Raw genomic sequence first — 19,486 nt, 5'->3', positions numbered from 1 at the left:
CTTACCTTGTCAACCATAGCTTTATGACCAGTTGTAGAACTGTGTTATCTATTTCTGTTTCTATCCTTGTTCTCTTAGTTATTTTATTATTCCAACAAATATTCTACTATTTTATATAGGCTGTTCTGGTAGTGTGTAACTTTACAAATTACTCCACTGATTATAGCATGTCATGATGGGGACATTATCATGATATAGATCTAAAGATAATATCCATAGACCACAGATATTTTATATATATATATATATATACACACACACACACATAAATATATACATATGGTATATATTTATATGGTGAAATTATAAAATTGATTCCTTGTTAAGGAGATACCTTCATTTTCAATTATAGGAAAGATAGTGGTATTATGTTAAGAATTATCGGGCTTCCCTGGTGGCGCAGTGGTTGAGAGTCCGCCTGCCGATGCAGGGGACACGGGTTCGTGCCCCGGTCTGGGAAGATCCCACATGCCTGGAGCGGCTAGGCCCGTGAGCCATGGTCGCTGAGCCTGCGCGTCCGGAGCCTGTGCTCCGCAACGGGAGAGGCCACAACAGTGAGAGGCCCGAGTACCGCAAAAAAAAAAAAAAAAAAAAAAAAGAATTATGTTTGTTGTTGTTTGCAAGATTAAGTATAGAAGAGGGTATTTGTTGATTTTGGGAAACTAAGTGGAGTACACCCTTTTAGGTTTTGTTTTTGTCAGCATCATTAGAGTACCCTATTTTAGTTTGGGAAATTTTCCATATTATATTGGGGGGTAATATTCCCCCAGATAGGAATCAGAAATGAATTTTCCCAGTTTCCTTTTGCACTTGGGGCATAGGCACTGGCTTCACCAATGAGGTGCTTCACATTCTGACATGGAAGAATTGACCTTGAGGATTGTGTGCCATACAGAATCCACTCTTTCCTGTTAAGGGAAATGGTGGCATGTGGCTTTTAGGGAAATCTGTGGTGGAGATTCTGGTTTTTAGTGTTTGGTATCAGTGGCTTGAACTGCAGTATCTGTATCCAGTAATGCCATCTGAGAGATCACCAGTGGGGCAGTCCTACTGGTTTGGGTGCTGTTTTTGCCTGTGGAATTCCTAAGATTGATGCTTTGGCCTTCCCAGAGGTTGTGAGAGTCACAGAATATATTTTACTTTTTTTTTGTGGTTGCTCTTTCTCTCAGCTCACTTACTCTATGCTCTGTGGAAAGTATCATATGACAAAGAATTGAAGTTTCTGGCCAATAGCTGTATGAGTGATGAGTGAGCTTGGAAGTGAACCAGCTCCAGTCAAGCCTTCAGACCACTGTAGTTCTGGCTGACATCTTGATTGCAACCTCATGAGAGACTCTGTGCCAGAATCACATAACTAAGTTCTGACCCACAGAAACTGGGATAATAAATGCTTGTTGTTTTAAGCCATTAAATTTGGGGATCATTTACTAGATAGCAATAGGTAAATACAAACAGATAGAGTGGAATGAGAAATTCCAGGATGATTAAGGAGGCGTTGTGCAATGCATTGCTAGAATAGTTGATTCCCTAGGTTCTCTGAACTTTAAGACCTTTGCATGTGGTGGCTAACTTACTACTTATCCGTATCTCCTTTCCCCTGCCTGGATCTGATGCCAGCACCAGGGGGAGTAGAAGCCATGAAGCTGGCTGTGTGTGTCTTCCTCCCTAGAGAGCTCACAGGCAGACCAGCTCTGCGTGCTGCTCTCTAGTGCGGCAGTCTCCATGCCATTGGCTAATGCCTGGACTCTCTGGCACTGTCTCCACTGCTGCAGGCCTAAAGAGCTTGCTGGTGTACAAGAAACTCATCAAACGTTATCAAGAACAAAGGTGTTGTTCCATGTTTCTATAAGACGTGGAAGACTCCAAGGGCAGTAGCCTGCATGGTGAACTAGCCCTGTCTCAAGAGATGGAAGGTGGAGACATGATCAGATTTATATCTTGAGGACATCAATCCATCACTCTGGCTGCATTCCCTGTTTTTCACCCCATTCTTTCCATCTTTCCCCAAATAGTCCTCATATATTATTCCAGGAGGATGAGTTGTCGCTACCTTTAGAAGAGCCATTTGCTAATTTACCAGTGACCTCATTTCAGTTCTCTTTCTCCTTGAGTTGTGTGTAGAAGTCAGCACTGCTGTAGGGAACTGGTTCACTTTCTGATACTATGTGAGCAAATTCCTCATCTCTGTGAATTTCTCAGACATTCTACCAAAGAGTTCTTGTCCAGCCTTCTTTGTTCTCTCCCTCTTCAACTCTCTAAGTACAGTAATTATAATGAGAGTAAAATCGATGACTAACATTTCTGATGTTTTGAGTTTGAGTTAATAAGTGTTCAAATACAGCTTTTAGGAAGGGGAGAATGGGCCATTCGACTGCCTGGCAGTACAAATTTTAGAGTCACCTGCATCGACATGATATTTGAAGCTATTTGTGCATAAGATTGTGGGGAAGATAGTTGAAGACAAAGCAAGAAAAGAAAAAGATGTTTCATTTAACCCACATATTAGAATTGCAACATAATATCCATCCTTTACCAGAGCTACTAAAGAATTACAATAATACCAACTGATTTTCAATTGTACCTTTAGTTTCTTCCCACCTTTCTACTATAGGAGCTAAGTTGCTAAGTATTGACAAAGAAAAGAAGTAGAGAGTTATATGATGCATTTTCTGGGTAACTGATTAATGGAAAAATCAATTATTGTTAGTTAAGCAGTATTTTATATGTTTTATTAAGGTTGAGTAGGAGTGAGGTAACATTACTGAAAGCTAACTAGTCATTGTTCAAAGATGGAATAATCTCTGGTATTGTAAAATTTACAGTTTTAATTTCCTCATATAGAGAAGAGCACAAGTGATTCTTATTCCTCAGGAAGTCTACTGCTGTGACAGCATAATTTCAACATTCAAGAAGAGAGAAAGCAGCCCTGAATCCCTCTGAAATCAAATTAAGTCAGTGGAGGGTTGTATGAAGAAATGAAAAGAAGGCAAACAGAACTTATCAAATGTGTTGTTCATGAAAATGTTTTAGAAAATTTAATATGAATGAAATTCTTGTATAAATTCACTTCTTAAATTTTATGTACACAGCATACATTTTTTGGGGGGGAATTAAGAAACACTTCAGAATGAAGAAAAAAGTTTAAAACTTTTTGTTTATTTTAATACAGCAAATAAATGTGAGGAGTTTAAAAGTCTATGTGGTTGAAAGTTACAGTGATAGTACAGCTGTGGTAGGCAGAGTAATGGCCCCCAAACAGGCTCATGCCTTAATGCCTGGAACCTGTGAATATGTTACCTTACATGGCCAAAGAATCTTTGCTGATGCGATGAAAGGAATAGGCTTTGAAATGAGGAGATTGTCCTGGATCACCTGTGGAGACTCAGTCTAATCTAATGAGTATATAAAAGTGGAGAACATTTCCAGGCTGGGTCGGAGAGACAAGACAGAAGGAGGAGAGATTTGAAGACTGGGAAGGACTCCACCCACCACTGGTGGTTTTGAAGATGGAGGAAGGGGGCTGAGAGCAAAGGAATGCAGGAAAGGGCTCTCAGCAGACAGCTAGAAAGGACATGAGGATGTCAGTCCTACAACTACAGAGAGCTGAATTCTGCTAAAAACCTGAATTACCTTGGAAATGGATCCTTTCCTAGAGACTCCAGAAAGGAACACAGCATCTGATTTTAGGTTGTTGAGACCCAGGTCAGATTCCTGATCTCCAGAACTGTAAGATAATACATTTGTATGGTTTTAAACCACTGAAATTGTTGGAACAGCAATGGAACTCTAATTCAGCAACTGTATTTGAAATATGCATAACTATTAAATAAATGGCCTTTAGTAAATCTCCCAGTCCAGACAAGTTTGTACTAAAGCCCTTAATATAACTTTTAGATGGAGCTGGCTTTTAACTTCCAGTTAAAAACAAAATCCAATCCAACTCCTAAAATACCTAACAGTGTTTTGAATTATAGTTTATCTAAAGAAGATAAAGTTGGAATCATGTTTTCAGTTGTTATTACTTTATTAAAAATAATAAGCCAGATTGCTCCTTTAACTTTCTCATACCTACTACAAAATATTTGTGAAAGGAAGAATTTGCTCTCAACATTTCTGTAAAATGATGATCTAGATGGATGCTGTGTTGGTAATACCTGCAGATCTGATGGTTTTCTTGGCTATGCTAAGAAGGCTATCATATAAGGTCACTATATCTTCCCTTCAACCAAAGTATAAGATTTCAGTTTAACACAGTAACATGTTAATGCATGCAGTGTGGTATTGTGGAATGAGCACTATTCTTGGAATCCAAAGACCTTGGTTGAATGCCAGCTTCACTATATATTGTGTCAGACAAGTCAACAAATCTCTCTGAATGACCGTTTCCTAGTTTGTGAGATAGGAATAATATCTACCTTAAAAGTTTGTTAAAATAGAATGAAATTTCTTTTCAAATCTTATCCTGTCATCATAATATAGAGTATAATATGCGAACACTCAGGACCAATGTGATATTTTGGGACTTTCCACTAAGGATTGAAGAAAATGGGACCAAATATATTACAGAAAAGAAGAAGTTGGATTGAGTGGGAGGAGATAAAGTGGAGGTAGTAGGAATATTACCAGTAAAACTGACCAGAGCAGCAGAAGAGGTGTTGGCAGACCAGGAGATGGAGACCTAAGTGGAGATGCAGTCTCGGATTACATCAGACCAATTCCATCAGCATCAGTTTTCCTGAGATGTCCAGGAGAGAGAGACCCATGCTATGAGTCCTTTGATCAGTGCTGGTTTTCCATGTTAGCTTGGAAGCTTCTGGCAAGGGCTTATTTAGACTCCAGGGGCTCTAAATCCAATTTAGAAGCAAAAGACTCCTGATGTACCACCTGGTCTGGACCTTATTGATTCTGAGGGTGGGCAGAGCTAAGCGTGTTTGTAGCAGTCATCATCATCAGAGGCCTCCAGGACAGACTGTGGATGGCAGAATAGGATAGGAACTGAGGGAAGTGCAACTGAACTCTGGGTCTTTAGTTATCAAAGGGATCACATTAATACCTATTTCTCAAAATTTCATCACCTGTGCCCTCACCTGAATAATGCAGTACCTTCCTGCAGTTGTTTTAACTCTTCAAAGAAATAGATCAAATTAAAAAAAAAAAAAGATGATTTTATTTGCGGAAACTGGAGGCACACAAAATCTCAGGCTGGGAAACCAGGATCTCAGGATGTAGGTCTAACAAAAGAAGTGAGGGCAAAAAGCTATATGCTTTGAGCTCTTTTTTGGCTTTTTAAGCTACATTTGCTTAATTCTTTCCTTTCTCTTTGCATACTTGATTTCATCACTTTTGTAATCTGACAGAAAAAGTTTGGCTTCCAACAACTTTAAGTTTTACATAAAATATGCTCAGCCAGCCAGAAAGTCTCTTATAATCAGGTCAAAAATCCCTGGGCCAAGAGCTGCCAATGGCCAAAACTAGAAAAATTCGAGCAACCAAAAAAGTGGTATTGAATTAAAACTCAACGTGTAAAATAAATATCTATGAACTCATGCTAATATAGTGATTAAATAAATAAATAAGGAAAAAAGACAAATCTCCCGTGCAGAAAAATTCCAAATAATTGATGTAGATACTGTGTCCTTAAGTAGATGGAAAATAACCTTCTACTTCTTAAGTATGGGTTTCACATAGTGACTTCCAAATACTACAATATGAAAAGGGAGAAAAAGAGTAACTTTACAGTGGGGAAAACAGACAAATACTACCTCAACCAGGTGATTAAGATTAACAACAGTGAGACTTCCCTGGTGGTGCAGTGGTTAAGAATCTGCCTGCCAATGCTGGGGACATGGGTTCAATCCCTGGTCCAGGACGATCCCACATGCTGGGAGCAACTAAGCCTGTGTGCCACAACTACTGAGCCTGCACTGTAGAGCCTGCGAGCCACAACTACTGAGCCCCCATGCCACGACTACCAAAGCCTGCGTGCCTAGACCCTGTGCTCCGCAACAAGAGAAGCCACCACAATGAGAAGCCCGTGCACTGCAACAAAGAGTAGCCCCCGCTTGCTGCAACTAGAGAAAAGCCCGGTGGAGCAACGAAGACCCAAAGCAACCAACAATAAATAAATAAATAAATAATTAAAAAAAAGATTAACAACAGTGGTAAGTCATGTTGATAGTAAGGACTCTTGATATTTTGTAATGAGAATGACAGTTTACCTCTGTAGTCTTTCTCCTCAAAACCAGCAACTCCAGTCTAATCATTAGAAAAATATCAGATAAATTTCAACTGAGGGACATTTTACATAATATCTGATTTTAAAACTGTCAGGGTGCCCACGGAGCTGCAGCTGACCTACGAGTCTTCCTTACCAACATTATGCTCCAGCTCCTGCTTGGATTTACTCTTGGCAATGTGGTGGGAATGTATCTGGCTCAGAACTATGACATACCAAACCTGGCTAAAAAACTTGAAGAAATTAAAAAGGACGTGGATGCCAAGAAGAAACCCCCTAGTTCATGAGGCCGACTCCAGCACTGCCTCCTGGATAAACTGATTCTACTGTTCTTGAGGGCCTCCTTTACCATCTGAACCAAAAGCTTTTGTTTTCATCTCCAGCCTCAGCAATTTTCTTCTTTGCTAGACCCTGCATTGCCTTACAGCACAAATGGGGCCACAAGTTAAGAACAGCCCTTACTTTTCCAACATCCTCACTTCTTCCCTTCCTCCTTCCAGCCACTTGGGAGGTCCTGAGAATGGAATTATGGTGCTAGATTAGTAAACATGACCTTTAATTAGTAGTCTCTCCCTTATTCTTTGGGATTTCTACTACCGTTTTCAAAAGAAAAATTGATGAGTTTTGTATAGCTGATGAGATATAAATAATGCTGATTTCACAGTCTAGAAATTATATTGGGTGTTTAAACCTTTGGTACTAAATTATGTTGTTTCAAAGTAGTAATTAAAATGAAAATCTAGAAGCCAGTTTCTGGTGAGTTATCCACTAATTTTATGTTGTTGTCAGGAAGCTCCATAGTTGCTAATTTAACCTATAAATCAATTTGCTATTCATTAACCAAGAAACTCTGTTCTGAGAACCCCATCAGGAACTGGGGAATTGAAAAGTATTTAAAGTAATGGCCTTTGTCCTCAGTAGAATTCATAGTCTAGTATGCATGTTTTTTTCTAATGATGCATTTGATCTGGCTCTGTTCTCTCATAAGAATCATACTTATTTTATGGGATTACAGGCACATTTGACATTACATGGTAGATAAATGAGAAGTTGTCTATAAAGGAAATTTTATGCATTTTTACATTAAAAAATGTATTTAAATTATTAAAAAAAACCCAAAAAACCTGTCAGGGTCATAAAATATAAGGAAAATATTAATATAATGTACCATAAGGGTTCATTAATTGCAAAAAATGTACCATACTAATGTAGGATGTTAAAATAGGGGAAAGAGGGTATAGGGATATACTATCTTCATAACTTTTCTGTAAATGTACAACTAGTCTAAAATAAAAAGTTTGCTAAAAAAAAGTCCTTGAAGAAGGGATTGATGAACTAATTTTGGCTCAGATATCCACCTTGAACCAATGAGGTGAGGACAACAGTGATGAAGCCAAGCTCCAGGACATGGCAGCTTACTGTAGCCATAGTCATGTTGGGGTGTGTGTGTGTGTGTATGTGTGTGTGTGTGTATGTGTGTGTGTGTGTGTGTGTGTGTGTGTGTGTGTGTGTGTGTAGGGGGGCAGGAATGTTAATGAAGAAATCCAGGATAACAGTGCTGGGCAAATAATTTAATAAATGCCCATTAAATTTGGTTTCCTTCCTTATTCACATACTTTACATGGTTACTTCAGAGGTCTGTGGGATTCGTTCATTTTTTCCACTCCCGTTCCCTCTTCTCTCTCACACTAGGTTAGTGTCTGTTGCCCTCACCATGACAATGTCCTTGGTATCCTCTGTGATATTGCTTCCAAGGGAATTGTCCAAGGCACTGACCCTGAGGGTACCAAAATACTGCTAGAAAAAATTTAATAGAAACTCTGGGAGATAAAGGTAAGAAATTAAACAGAAAGTAGAACAAAGCTAAAAAAGATGCATAATTTAAGAGACAGAAAAAAATCCGAGACCTGGAATTCCAGAAAAAAGGACAAAGAGAATGGAATGGAGAACATTGTCAAATAAAAAATACAAGATAGTTTCTTAGTGCTAGAAATAGTTAAAGACAGCACTGAGTTCTCAGTACAATGAATGAAAACACATCCCCAGACACATCACTGTGAAAATTCAAATTACAAAGGGTAAAGAGAAGACTCTCAAATTTTTCTTGAGAAAAAAAATGTGACCTACAGAAACATGACAAGTCTGGGATCATATTTTCCATCAACAATGTTGAATGTTGGAAGACAGTGAAGAAAGAGCTTTAAACTTCTAATGAATAATGTCTTAAGAGTCATAGAAAATTTCCTGCACCCTTGAAAGGGAGGTTATTTGAGGTTGGATTATATCCAAAAGGGGAAGAAAATTAAGACATAAAAAATCTTGGCATCCTTGAAATAGTGGAGCCAACTTGTCTCTAGAAGAACAGTGAAGGGAAACCGCTGAACTACAGTTATGCAGCAGGCCTGGAGTTCAGCCAGTTTACACTGAGGCAGCAGGAGAAAGGGGGATTCAATAGAACACCTATTATTTTATATCAACTGGTGCTGGCATAAAGGCAAAGAAAAATCACTACAATTAGAAAACTGTGAAAAATATATCACAATAATCAATCTACGCTGCTTGGATCAGCAGAGAAGTACATTTACGTTCTTAATACTCTTATTGACTTTCATCCTTTACACCAACTTACAGATAAAGCATCGAAGAATTAATCATATGTATCTACTATTGAGCTTGACATTGCAAAAGTTATTACACAGATGATAGAAATTGCAGGAGAAAAGAACAGAGTGATGCTGAGATGAAAACTATGGTCATTGATATCTTCTTAAAAAGTGGGAAGAAAAATTATGGATATGACACATTTGGGTTTGCATTGGTATTTGGCCAAAGTATGCATTTGGTTTACTGCTATACAATATACTGTCCACAGCTGTAGAAATAAAGAATAGAGATGTTAGTATTTTACTAAGTATACAAAGTAACTATATGAGGAACTCAAAATAGAAATATAACAACTGGTTGGCAGGGGGTTGGTGGTGAGCCAGCTCATTCCTCACTTATAATAAATTAGGTTATATGTAAAATTTATAAATGAGGAAATAGAATGAGAAGCATATTATTAAAAGATATGGAAGAAAAAATCAAGCAAAAATGATATAGGGGTAGAATAGCTGCTTCTTGGAAATGGGCTTGTGGATGGAAGAAGATGGAATAATGCATGTATTAATTTAATGAAGTGGGAAAAATCTTTAAAAGAGATATGAACTAGCAAAAATATGTTTTGTGGAGGTGACAGAATTATATTAATAGATCTTACTATAATTCGTCTCAGAGAGGAAATTGTGTTTGTTTAGAAATCTCTTGATTAATTGCTTCTAGCTGAAGTTCCTTTTGGCTTCTTCTGGTGATTGTGCATACTATTTACATTCATCTAGTACTTCACTTTGTTTATATTAATTTAAAAAATATTATACAAATAAAATGTGACTCTTGTTAGTCTGGATCTTAATATGAACAGAACGTTAAAAACAATTTTATTTTATTATTTTTGGCTGTGTTGGGTCTTCACTGCTGCGCGCAGGCTTTCTCTAGTTGCAACGAACAGGGGCTACTTTTTGTCACGGTGTGTGGGCTTCTCATTGCAGTGGCTTCTCGTTGCCAAGCACGGGCTCTAGGCGCATGGGCTTCAGTAGTGGTGGCACGTGGGCTCAGTAGTTGTGGCATGAGTTGTAGCTCAGGCTTAGTTGCTCTGTGGCATGTGGGATCTTCCCAGACCAGGGCTTGAACCCGTGTCCCCTGTGTTGGCAGGCAGATTCCTAACCACTGCACCACCGGGAAGCCCTAACAGCACATTTAGAATAGGAAATTCAAGGAGAGTTTGTTTACAAAGTGACTATTTACAAAGCTGCAGGAAGGGGGAACTAGAGTAATGGTGCATTGACCTAGAGCTCAGTAGCAACCAAGATGTCATCAGCCCCCAGGTCTAAAGAAACAAGGAGAGGGAATGGTTTCTTTAGTTCGGAAGGAATAAGTTGTGTAGGGTGTCACCACGAATGGGGTATTGACCTCTGGACTGAGGATACAGCCAGCTTAAGGTGACCTTGTAAGGAGAGATTTAGAGGAATAAATACACTAGTTTCATTCTTCTGCCTCTTTACCTCTGCTGCACAGCTTTCTATTGGTAGGAGCCAACTAGCAGACAGAAGTCATGGAATCTTGATATAGGTCAGCTTCCTGGGGCAGAGAGAGAGAGCGGAGATAAGATCTACAGGTGAAAGTCGAGGATTTTTGATGTAGCTCAACGCAAGGACCCTCAGCATTCACTTTTTCTTTCCTTCATTTTTTCTTTTTTTGGTCTTGGGGTAAACTTGTGTTTTCAACAGAAGGGGACAAATAGATACACATTTCACGTTATAAAAACATAGCCATTATTTGAAATGGTTCAAGATACAGAAGAAAAAGTGCATTCATCTGACCATTAATGTTTTCTTTTTTGATGTTAACTTTGTTAGATTAAAAAAAATTCTAAATAAAAGTTGTCACTTACAGAACAAAAAACATAACTAAAGCCTGTAAGAAACTGTTGGACTATATTTAGATATTCAGAACTAATTTGTTGATCATTTATTGTTTACTTTTATTTATTTATTTTGGCTGTGTTGGGTCTTTGTCACGGCGTGCGGGCTTTCTCTAGTTGCAGCGAGCGGGGACTACTCTTTGTTTTAGTGTGTGGGCTTTTCATCGCGGTGGCTACTCTTGTTATGGAGCATGGGTTCTAGGTGCGCGGGCTTCAGTAGTTGCAGCACACAGACTCAGTAGTTGCAGTGAGTGGGCCCTAGGCATGTGGGCTTCAGTAGTTGTGGCTCACGGGCTCTAGAGTGCAGGCTCAGTAGTTGTGGCGCATGCGCTTAGTTGCTCCAAGGCATGTAGGCTCTTCCAGGACCAGGGCTCGAACCCATGCCCCCTGCATTGGCAGGCGGATTCTTAACCACTGCACCACCAGGGAAGTCCCCTCATTTGTTGTTTAAACTGAAGCTGTGTTAACAATAGAGATAACAACATATTAAAAAACTTAAAAAAATTAATACTGTAGTGAACGCACAAAGTTCCTCAAACTGTATCCCCTAGAACGCTGTAGCATTTCATGAAGAGTAAGTTCTAGGAACCACAAGAAACTCGTGTAGACACAAGATTTGACATCAGGTACCTTTGTCACTTTTTGTCTATCCACTCTTAAAGGAGTCATTTCAGCATTCTTAATCTCATATTTTCTAATTTCTAAAATGGCACAGGTCAACATTTCAAATTTTTACGAAGTCCAGGCAGGATACTTAGATGAATAAAGCATGGTTTGTTAAGGACTGTGGTGAACTGGCGAACACATGTCCTGTCCACAGACCTCGGTGGCTTCCAGGCTCCAGGCCATCATTACCACATGGGGACACCAGCCTAGTGTAGCCAGATCTTTAAGTACTGATGGGCAATCTCCACATTTTAAAATGGGGCAAATAATTCTAAAGGTTTAAAAAGATGGTGTGTGCTAAACTGCACATCTCTGCAAGCCAGATTTCTTCTATGGCTGAGCAATTTGTAACCACTGGATTAACTAATTTTTAACTAATCTTCAAATACCATTATTACTGATGTTTTGTGATTCTATTGGACTAGATAAGAACTAAGAATAAGTCAGGGCCACCTATTAATAACTTTGATATCGATACATTGTTTCTGCCTGAATAACATTGTGGAATTTTAGTGCAGAATAGAAGTTAGTCATCTTCTGTTTTTGAATTATTATTAAGGTCTAACAACTATTTTCAGTTATCAAGAAAGAAGAGATCTTTGAAGACTCTAGTCTATAAATGAGAAAGCTTTTAAGAGACCTGTAAGTGGCATTTTTATGAAATGTTAATGCACACGTGTGGTGGATGGTTGAGGACCAACAGGATAAACCCCGGTGGGGTTGTAACTCTGGACTAGATTTATGGGACTCAACTCAATCACCAAGTGTATTACTAAAAGGATGGTAAAAGCCTGTGTAAGGATCCAGCTGTCTGTCACGTGACCTGATCTAGGGAAGAGATAAAAGCTTATATGGATCTTGTGGAAGCCTGCCAATACTTGTCTCCATAATACATGATAAAACTCTGACAGTAAACTACTCCTGGGGGGTTGGTATTAAATTAGAGAGGCGGCAGCTCTCCTTTCTGCTGTTTACAGATATCCAGGCATGGCTTTCTAATACGTTGCTAATTTAGAATCCAGAAGATGGAAGTTCTGTTTTAATATCTTCCAACACCTCATCTTTTCTATCTCTGCTGTTACATACTTCGGAAGTATGGAACTATTAAAGTGTGATATGATCCATTCGCTATGCTACAGCTTTCTTGGGATCATATCACACAGGTATAGATTAAAGATTGTCTTAAGAAAGATATCCCACTCTTTCTAGAAAATACGTAAATAAGTACTCGTGCTTTAGTCAGAGATAATTTTCATCCTGAAAAATCAGAAATTCAGTCAGTCTAACTTAATGTTTAATAAGACGGAGACTTTTATTTTTCTAGTAGCAATCACCAGAATTGTTTTTACACAGAAGTGTCTTTATTTAGAAAAACAATGAGCTTTCTAATAGAGGAGGTGAATCTTGGTGTGCCCAGGGCAAAGGGAAGAGAAGGTGAGAGGGACACAACTAGGAAGAGGAAGAGAGAAGAAAGTAGAAGACTGCATTAGCATAATGTGAATCCTCCTCGAAAACTCCCAGAACCTTCAGCAAAGTCCCCTAAACTCACAAAATTAAAAAAATTCAGTTTAAAAAATTATGGTAAAATCTACATAACACAAAATATATCATTTTAACCATTGTAAAGTGTACAATGACATAAAGTGCATTCACAGTGTTGTGCAACCATTGTCATGATTCATCTCCAGAATTTATTCATCATCCCAAACTGAAAGTCTGTACTCATTTAACACTAAATTCTTATTCCCTACTCCCCCTGCTCCTGGCAACCATCATTCTCCTTTCTGTCTGTATGATTTTGATTACCTAGTACCTCATTTAAGCGGAGTCATACAATATTTGTTCTTTAGTGAGACATTATTATTTTTTTAAACATCTTTATTGGAGTATAATTGCTTTACAATGGTGTGTTAGTTTCTTCTTTATAACAAAGTGAATCAGTTATACATATACATATGTTCCCATATCTCCTCCCTCTTGTGTCTCCCTCCCACCCACCCTCCCTACCCCACCCCTCTAGGTGGTCACAAAGCACCGAGCTGATCTCCCTGTGCTATGCGGCTGCTTCCCACTAGCTATCTGTTTTACATTTGGTAGTGTATATATGTCCATGCCACTCTCTCGCTTTGTCCCAGCTTACCCTTCCCCCTCCCCATATCCTCAAGTCCATTCTCTAGTAGGTCTGTGTCTTTATTCCCATCTTACCCTTAGGTTCTTCATGACCTTTTTTTTTTTTTTTCTTAGATTCCATATATATGTGTTAGCATACGGTATTTGTTTTTCTCTTTCTGACTTACTTCACTCTGTATGACAGACTCTAGGTCCATCCATCTCACTACAAATAACTCAATTTCGTTTCTTTTAATGGCTGAGTAATATTCCATTGTATATATGTGACACATCTTCTTTATCCATTCATCTGTTGATGGACACTTAAGTTGCTTCCATGTCCTGGCTATTGTAAATAGAGCTGCAATGAACATTGTGGTACATGACTCTTTTTGAATTATGGTTTTCACAGGGTAAATGCCCAGTAGTGGGATTGCTGGGTCATATGGTAGTTCTACTTTTAGTTTTTTAAGGAACCTCCATACTGTTCTCCATAGTGGCTGTATCAATTTACATTCCCACCAACAGTGCAAGAGTGTTCCCTTTTCTCCACACCCTCTCCAGCATTTATTTTTTCTAGATTTTTTGATGATGGCCATTCTGACCGGTGTGAGATGATTCTCATTGTAGTTTTGATTTACATTTCTCTAATGATTAATGATGTTGAGCATTCTTTCATGTGTTTGTTGGCAATCTGTATATCTTCTTTGGAGAAGTGTCTATTTAGGGCTTCTGCCTATTTTTGGATTGGGTTGTTCGTTTTTTTGTTATTGAGCTGCTTGTAAATCTTGGAGATTAATCCTTTGTCAGTTGCTTCATTTGCAAATATTTTCTCCCATTCTGAGGGTTGTCTTTTTGTCGTTTTTATGGTTTCCTTTGCTGTGCAAAAGCTTTTAAGTTTCATTAGGTCCCATTTGTTTATTTTTGTTTTTACTTCCATTACCCTAGGAGGTGGGTCAAAAAGGATCTTGCTGTGATTTATGTCATAGAGTGTTCTGCCTATGTTTTCCTCTAAGAGTTTGATAGTTTCTGGCCTTACATTTAGGTCTTTAATCCATTTTGAGCTTGTTTTTGTGTATGGTGTTAGGGAGTGTTCTAATCTCATACTTTTACATGTACCTGTCCAGTTTTCCTAGCACCACTTATTGAAGAGGCTGTCTTTTCTCCACTGTATATTCTGTTTTTTTTTTTTTTTTTTTTTTTTTTTTTTGCTGTACATGGGCATCTCACTGTTGTGGCCTCTCCCGTTGTGGAGCACAGGCTCCGGACGCACAGGCTCAGCGGCCATGGCTCACGGGCCTAGCCACTCCGCGGCATGTGGGATCTTCCCAGACCGGGGCACAAACCCATGTCCCCTGCATCAGCAGGCAGACTCTCAACCACTGCACCACCAAGGAAGCCCCTCTCCACTGTATATTCTTGCCTCCTTTATCAAAGATAAGGTGACCATATGTGCGTGGGTTTATCTCTGGGCTTTCTATCCTGTTCCCTTGATCTATATTTCTGTTTTTGTGCCAGTACCATACTGTCTTGATTACTGTAGCTTTGTAGTATAGTCTGAAGTCAGGGAACCTGATTCCTCCAGCTCCATTTTTCGTTCTCAAGATTGCTTTGGCTATTTGGAGTATTTTGTGTTTCCATACAAATTGTGAAATTTTTTGTTCTAGTTCTGTGAAAAATGCCATGGGTAGTTTGATAGGGATTGCACTGAATCTGTAGAGTGCTTTGGGTAGTCTAGTCATTTTCACAATGTTGATTCTTCCAATCCAAGAACATGGTATATCTCTCCATCTATTTGTATCATCTTTAATTTCTTTCATCAGTGTCTAGTGAGAAATTCTTATTGAGCTTATTTTGTGTTGAGGAAATCAATGAAAGGGGCATATTTCACATGAGGGACAACGTGGTCGGGTCAGAGGATTCTGAAGAAATCGCAAGAGCCTGGAGGAAGAGGAGGTGGCTCCAGGAATATGACAGAGGTTGAAACTAGACCCACAAAGCCAGCTCTGGTACACAAACGTGATTAGTTTATAGAATGCCTTAAAACATTTAAATTATATGACATCATTCAAAATTGGGAAGATTTTAATAGAGATCCAGATATCTTGCCCATCTTGTAAAATCTGGCAGTAATGGGCATACATTTCCCCAGCTACAATCAGATGGGCAGCAGATGCACACTCCAGCTCTTTCCTTATAATTCATAGTGCTTTATTTATTCATTTGTAATTTATTCAAAGGATGAATAACATTCATAGTAATCTGAATAGTAATTTTGAAATAGGTGTTTAGATCTCCACATATATAGAGATGCATCCAAGTTTATCCAGATCTTGAGTGGCAGGGAGGCTTCATATGACATCTGGGCTACAAACCGAAAAAAGGCATTTATTGGGAGGATAGAGAGTTGTCCCGCAGACACCAGTAGAGGCAGATCAGTGGGTTTTGTGGAAACCCTGGAGAGCAGTCAGGCAGCCAAGCAGACCCCTTGTCTAGCTGTCATTCATCAGGGAAAGCATGCTCTCTGTTTTTTGCATCTTCTAGGTGTCCACTTTATTCATATTCATATTGCTGTGTGTCTGCATTGCTTCTTCAGGCCAAAATTGTTTTTCTAACATGGCTCTTGTAGGAGCTTACAGTTCCTGCTTGTTCAAGTGCCACCAATCAACCGATTATAGATTCTGAATCCCAATTCCATTTCCCTAAAGAGAGAAGTTAGTGGCTTGGTTTATGTCCACTCAGTCACAACTCTGATTTAGCTGTGGCTGGAGTGGGACATTCTGGGCAGGTTTTCACTGACTTCAGGTTGACAGTCGTGCATCTTTGCTTTCTGCCCTGTAAAGATCCTTGGATGCTAGTTATGCCGCTGGGAGTGAGCTCACTTTGTCCATGTACATTGGCGTGTAAGGACGTGGAAGTCAACATCCCTGTGAATTCATACTCCCTCAAAGAGTAAGGAGTGAGGGTGGCTGCATAAGTGCATCTGCTTTCCCTCCTTCTAGCATGTAATTCTACGAGGTGTTCTGAGACTTTTCTGGAAGAGAAAGCAGAATTGAGCCCCTTGTGTCCTCAGCGTCAGTCTCAATAACATGCCCTGCTATTGGCTCTTCCTCCTTCCATCTCAATCTTCTCATCCCCTCACTCCTACTCACTGGAATCACTTCTCCCCAATGCTAGCTCCCTTCTGATATCTAAGTCAACCTACTCACAAGTCCTATCACAGACTCTGCTTTTCGGGAAAGCTGTGCTGAGACAGTCTGGTTTGTCAGGTGTTTACCCATTTGTTCTGGGGTGACTTATGTCCTCCAAAAGGATAAGTTGAAGTCCTAACTACTAGTACCTCAGAAGGTGACCTTATTTGGAAATAGGGCTGTTGCAGATGTGATTAGTTAAAGTGAGTGCACACTGTGGTACGTTGGGTCCTTAATCCAGTATGATTCTGGTCCTTACAAGAAGAAAAAAGACACAGATACATGAGGGGAGAACACCATGTGATGACGGAGCAGAGATGGAAGTGATTCAGTTGTAAGACAAGGAACATCAAGAATTGTCAGCAACCACCAGAAGCTAGGAATAGGCAAGGGAGAATCCTCCCTTGATTTCAGACTTCAAGCCTCTAGAATTATGAGATAATAAATTTCTATAATTTTAAGCCTCCTGGTTTGTAGTTCTTTGTTACAGAATCCTAGGAAACTGATACCCCGTTGTTGTAACTTCTGTTGCCAGATACTGAGCACATGTATGTAGCCTACTGACCACTTATCAAGGACCAGACTGGTAATGAAGTGGCTTTGATTAGGCTCCTTAAAAGGGGGATATGGCTGCAGTGAAAACCATGGGCATCTACAACATAAGTGGAAATGTTTGTTAAAAGGTAAAATGATGATAACTGAAAAAATAAAATGAGAATTGATTTAAAGTCTATCAGAAAAACAGTAGAACAAAATTCTGTTAAGACTGTACTAGTGAGAATGCTATGTTTTCCCCATTTCTTTTATTTTCTTCTGGACACACAATTAGACTATGTTTCCTGGGCTCATCTCTGGTTAGACAAGGTTATATGACAAAATTTTGGCCAGAAACTGATTTAACTCAATAAGTTGATAAGCATATTTCAGATGCCAGGAACATAGAACAATATTGATTAATAAGAAGAAATATGATAAAAATAGCAATAAAATATCTGTAAGTTAATAATAGAGATTTCTTAATCAGTATAATACCTCAGATCTCCTCAGGCATTTAACTCTCTTTTGATATCTAAACCAACTCATCCTTTTTAAACTCTAGGATCAGATAAGGGCTCACAGACAAAGGCATGTTTGTGGAGCTCACTGATATTATGAGGGGTGTAGATGAAGGGTTTTTGCAAGAAGAAGCTTAAAGTGGATGTTGTATCTTTTGGAATCAAACTATTGGTTTTTATTTCTTCAAGATTCTTTGGATAAGGTATTGTTGTGTCCATTTAAAATTTCTTCACCATAAAAATCATTAGCTGTAGACATAGCAGCAGAAGCAGTAAATACCTGCTTAATAATTGGGTAAGATACTGTGCTGGGTACATGAATTATATGGAAACCCATTGACCTTGAGGAGTTTATAATCTCATAAACTCTGACTGCAGTGTGGAGAAAAATGAGACAAAACCAACAATGGATGGGAGGAGAACAAATAGGAATTTATTGCAATAGTAGAGAGTTTGACTAGACTAGCGGTGGTAGAAATGGAGAGAATTAGTGGGTTTGAGAAATACTTGGGAGATAAAATCCATGAGAATCAGTGATGGATTGAGTGAGGTGTGGATAGGTGTTGGAGATGGCTCTTAGGACTGGGATTCTCTCAGATGGAGAGACGGTGGTGTCTTTGGCTATAATGTGGAGCACTGGAATGGAGATGCATTTGGAGTCAAACTTATTGAATCTGAGGCATATTTTTGGTAGGTGCTTATATAGGCAGCTGAAGCTCAGAGGAGTGGTCTGAATTGTAGATAGAAATGTAGAGCATTTGATTATGAGCAGTAATTGAAGCCACAGTGTAGATGAATTTTATTATGGTGAGAGGGCAGAGTGAGCAGACGAGGCACCCTAGGGATAATATTGGGCAGTCTACAGAGCTTAGTAATTGAGAAGAGAAGAATAATCCTGCAAGCAATTGCCAGACTTACACAGGTTCATAGACCCAGGGTCCCTTGCATGAATGGGGGGACGCTGGGCCTCATTGAGAAAGGACCTTGCTACACAGCAAAAAATATGTAATATAAATATTCCTCCTAAACGTCAAGAGAGAGGCCCGTGGCCTCCTCCCAGGATGCTTGTGCACTGGGGAAGAGTAAATAATCAGATTTTTAGGGATTTCTGGACACTGACTTTAAACTGATATGAATTCATAGAGATCCTAAATGCTGTCAGAGTTCACCTATCAGAGTTGGGGCTGAATAAGATCAGGTGATCAGTGGAGTTTTGACTTGTATCAACTGAACACTAGGCCTTGTGGGTCTCTAAATGCACCTTGTGGTTATTTCTCAGTTCCAGAATGTGTGACTGGCATGGACATACTCAGAAACTGGCAGAGTTCCCATATTGGTTCCCTGATCTGTGGTAGGAAATCCCAATTTAGGTCACCTGAGTTGTTTCCACCTATCAAAATAGTAAACCAAAAAGTAATACCATATTCCTAGAAAAACTGCAAAGATTAATACCCTCATCAAAGACTTGAAAGATGCAGGGGTGGTGGTTTCTACCGTATCCTCATTCAACTTACCTGTTTGGCCTGTGCAGAAGACAGATGGATCTTGGAGAATGATAGTGATTATTGCAAATGTAATCTGGTGGTGATTTCAATTGCAGCTGCTGTTCCAGATATGCTTTATTGTTTAAACAAATCATCCCATATCCTGGAACCTGGTATGTAGCTATTAAACATGGCAAATGATTGTTTCTTTATACCTGTTATTAAAG

At 39.1% G+C, this 19,486-nt stretch overlaps 1 protein-coding gene across 1 annotated transcript; it reads left to right on the top strand.

Moving 5' to 3' along the window:
• The first annotated feature begins 6,328 nt into the window (after positions 1-6,328).
• On the top strand, positions 6,329-7,072 carry LOC309822393 (short transmembrane mitochondrial protein 1). Its single transcript, XM_082654169.1, has one exon. It carries the CDS (start codon positions 6,379-6,381, stop codon positions 6,520-6,522), a length of 144 nt encoding a protein of 47 aa, XP_082510295.1. The 5' UTR covers positions 6,329-6,378; the 3' UTR covers positions 6,523-7,072.
• The last annotated feature ends 12,414 nt before the right edge of the window (positions 7,073-19,486 follow it).

Source organism: Grampus griseus, assembly GCF_964374135.1.
Source record: "Grampus griseus genome assembly, chromosome: 5".
In the NCBI taxonomy this organism is placed as follows: Eukaryota; Metazoa; Chordata; class Mammalia; order Artiodactyla; family Delphinidae; genus Grampus; species Grampus griseus.
This window is presented reverse-complemented; position numbering and strand designations above follow the sequence as displayed.

Excerpts from the sequence above, each read along its gene's own strand:
- LOC309822393 (XM_082654169.1), top strand. The coding sequence starts at position 6,379 with ATGCTCCAGCTCCTGCTTGGATTTACTCTTGGCAATGTGGTGGGAATG.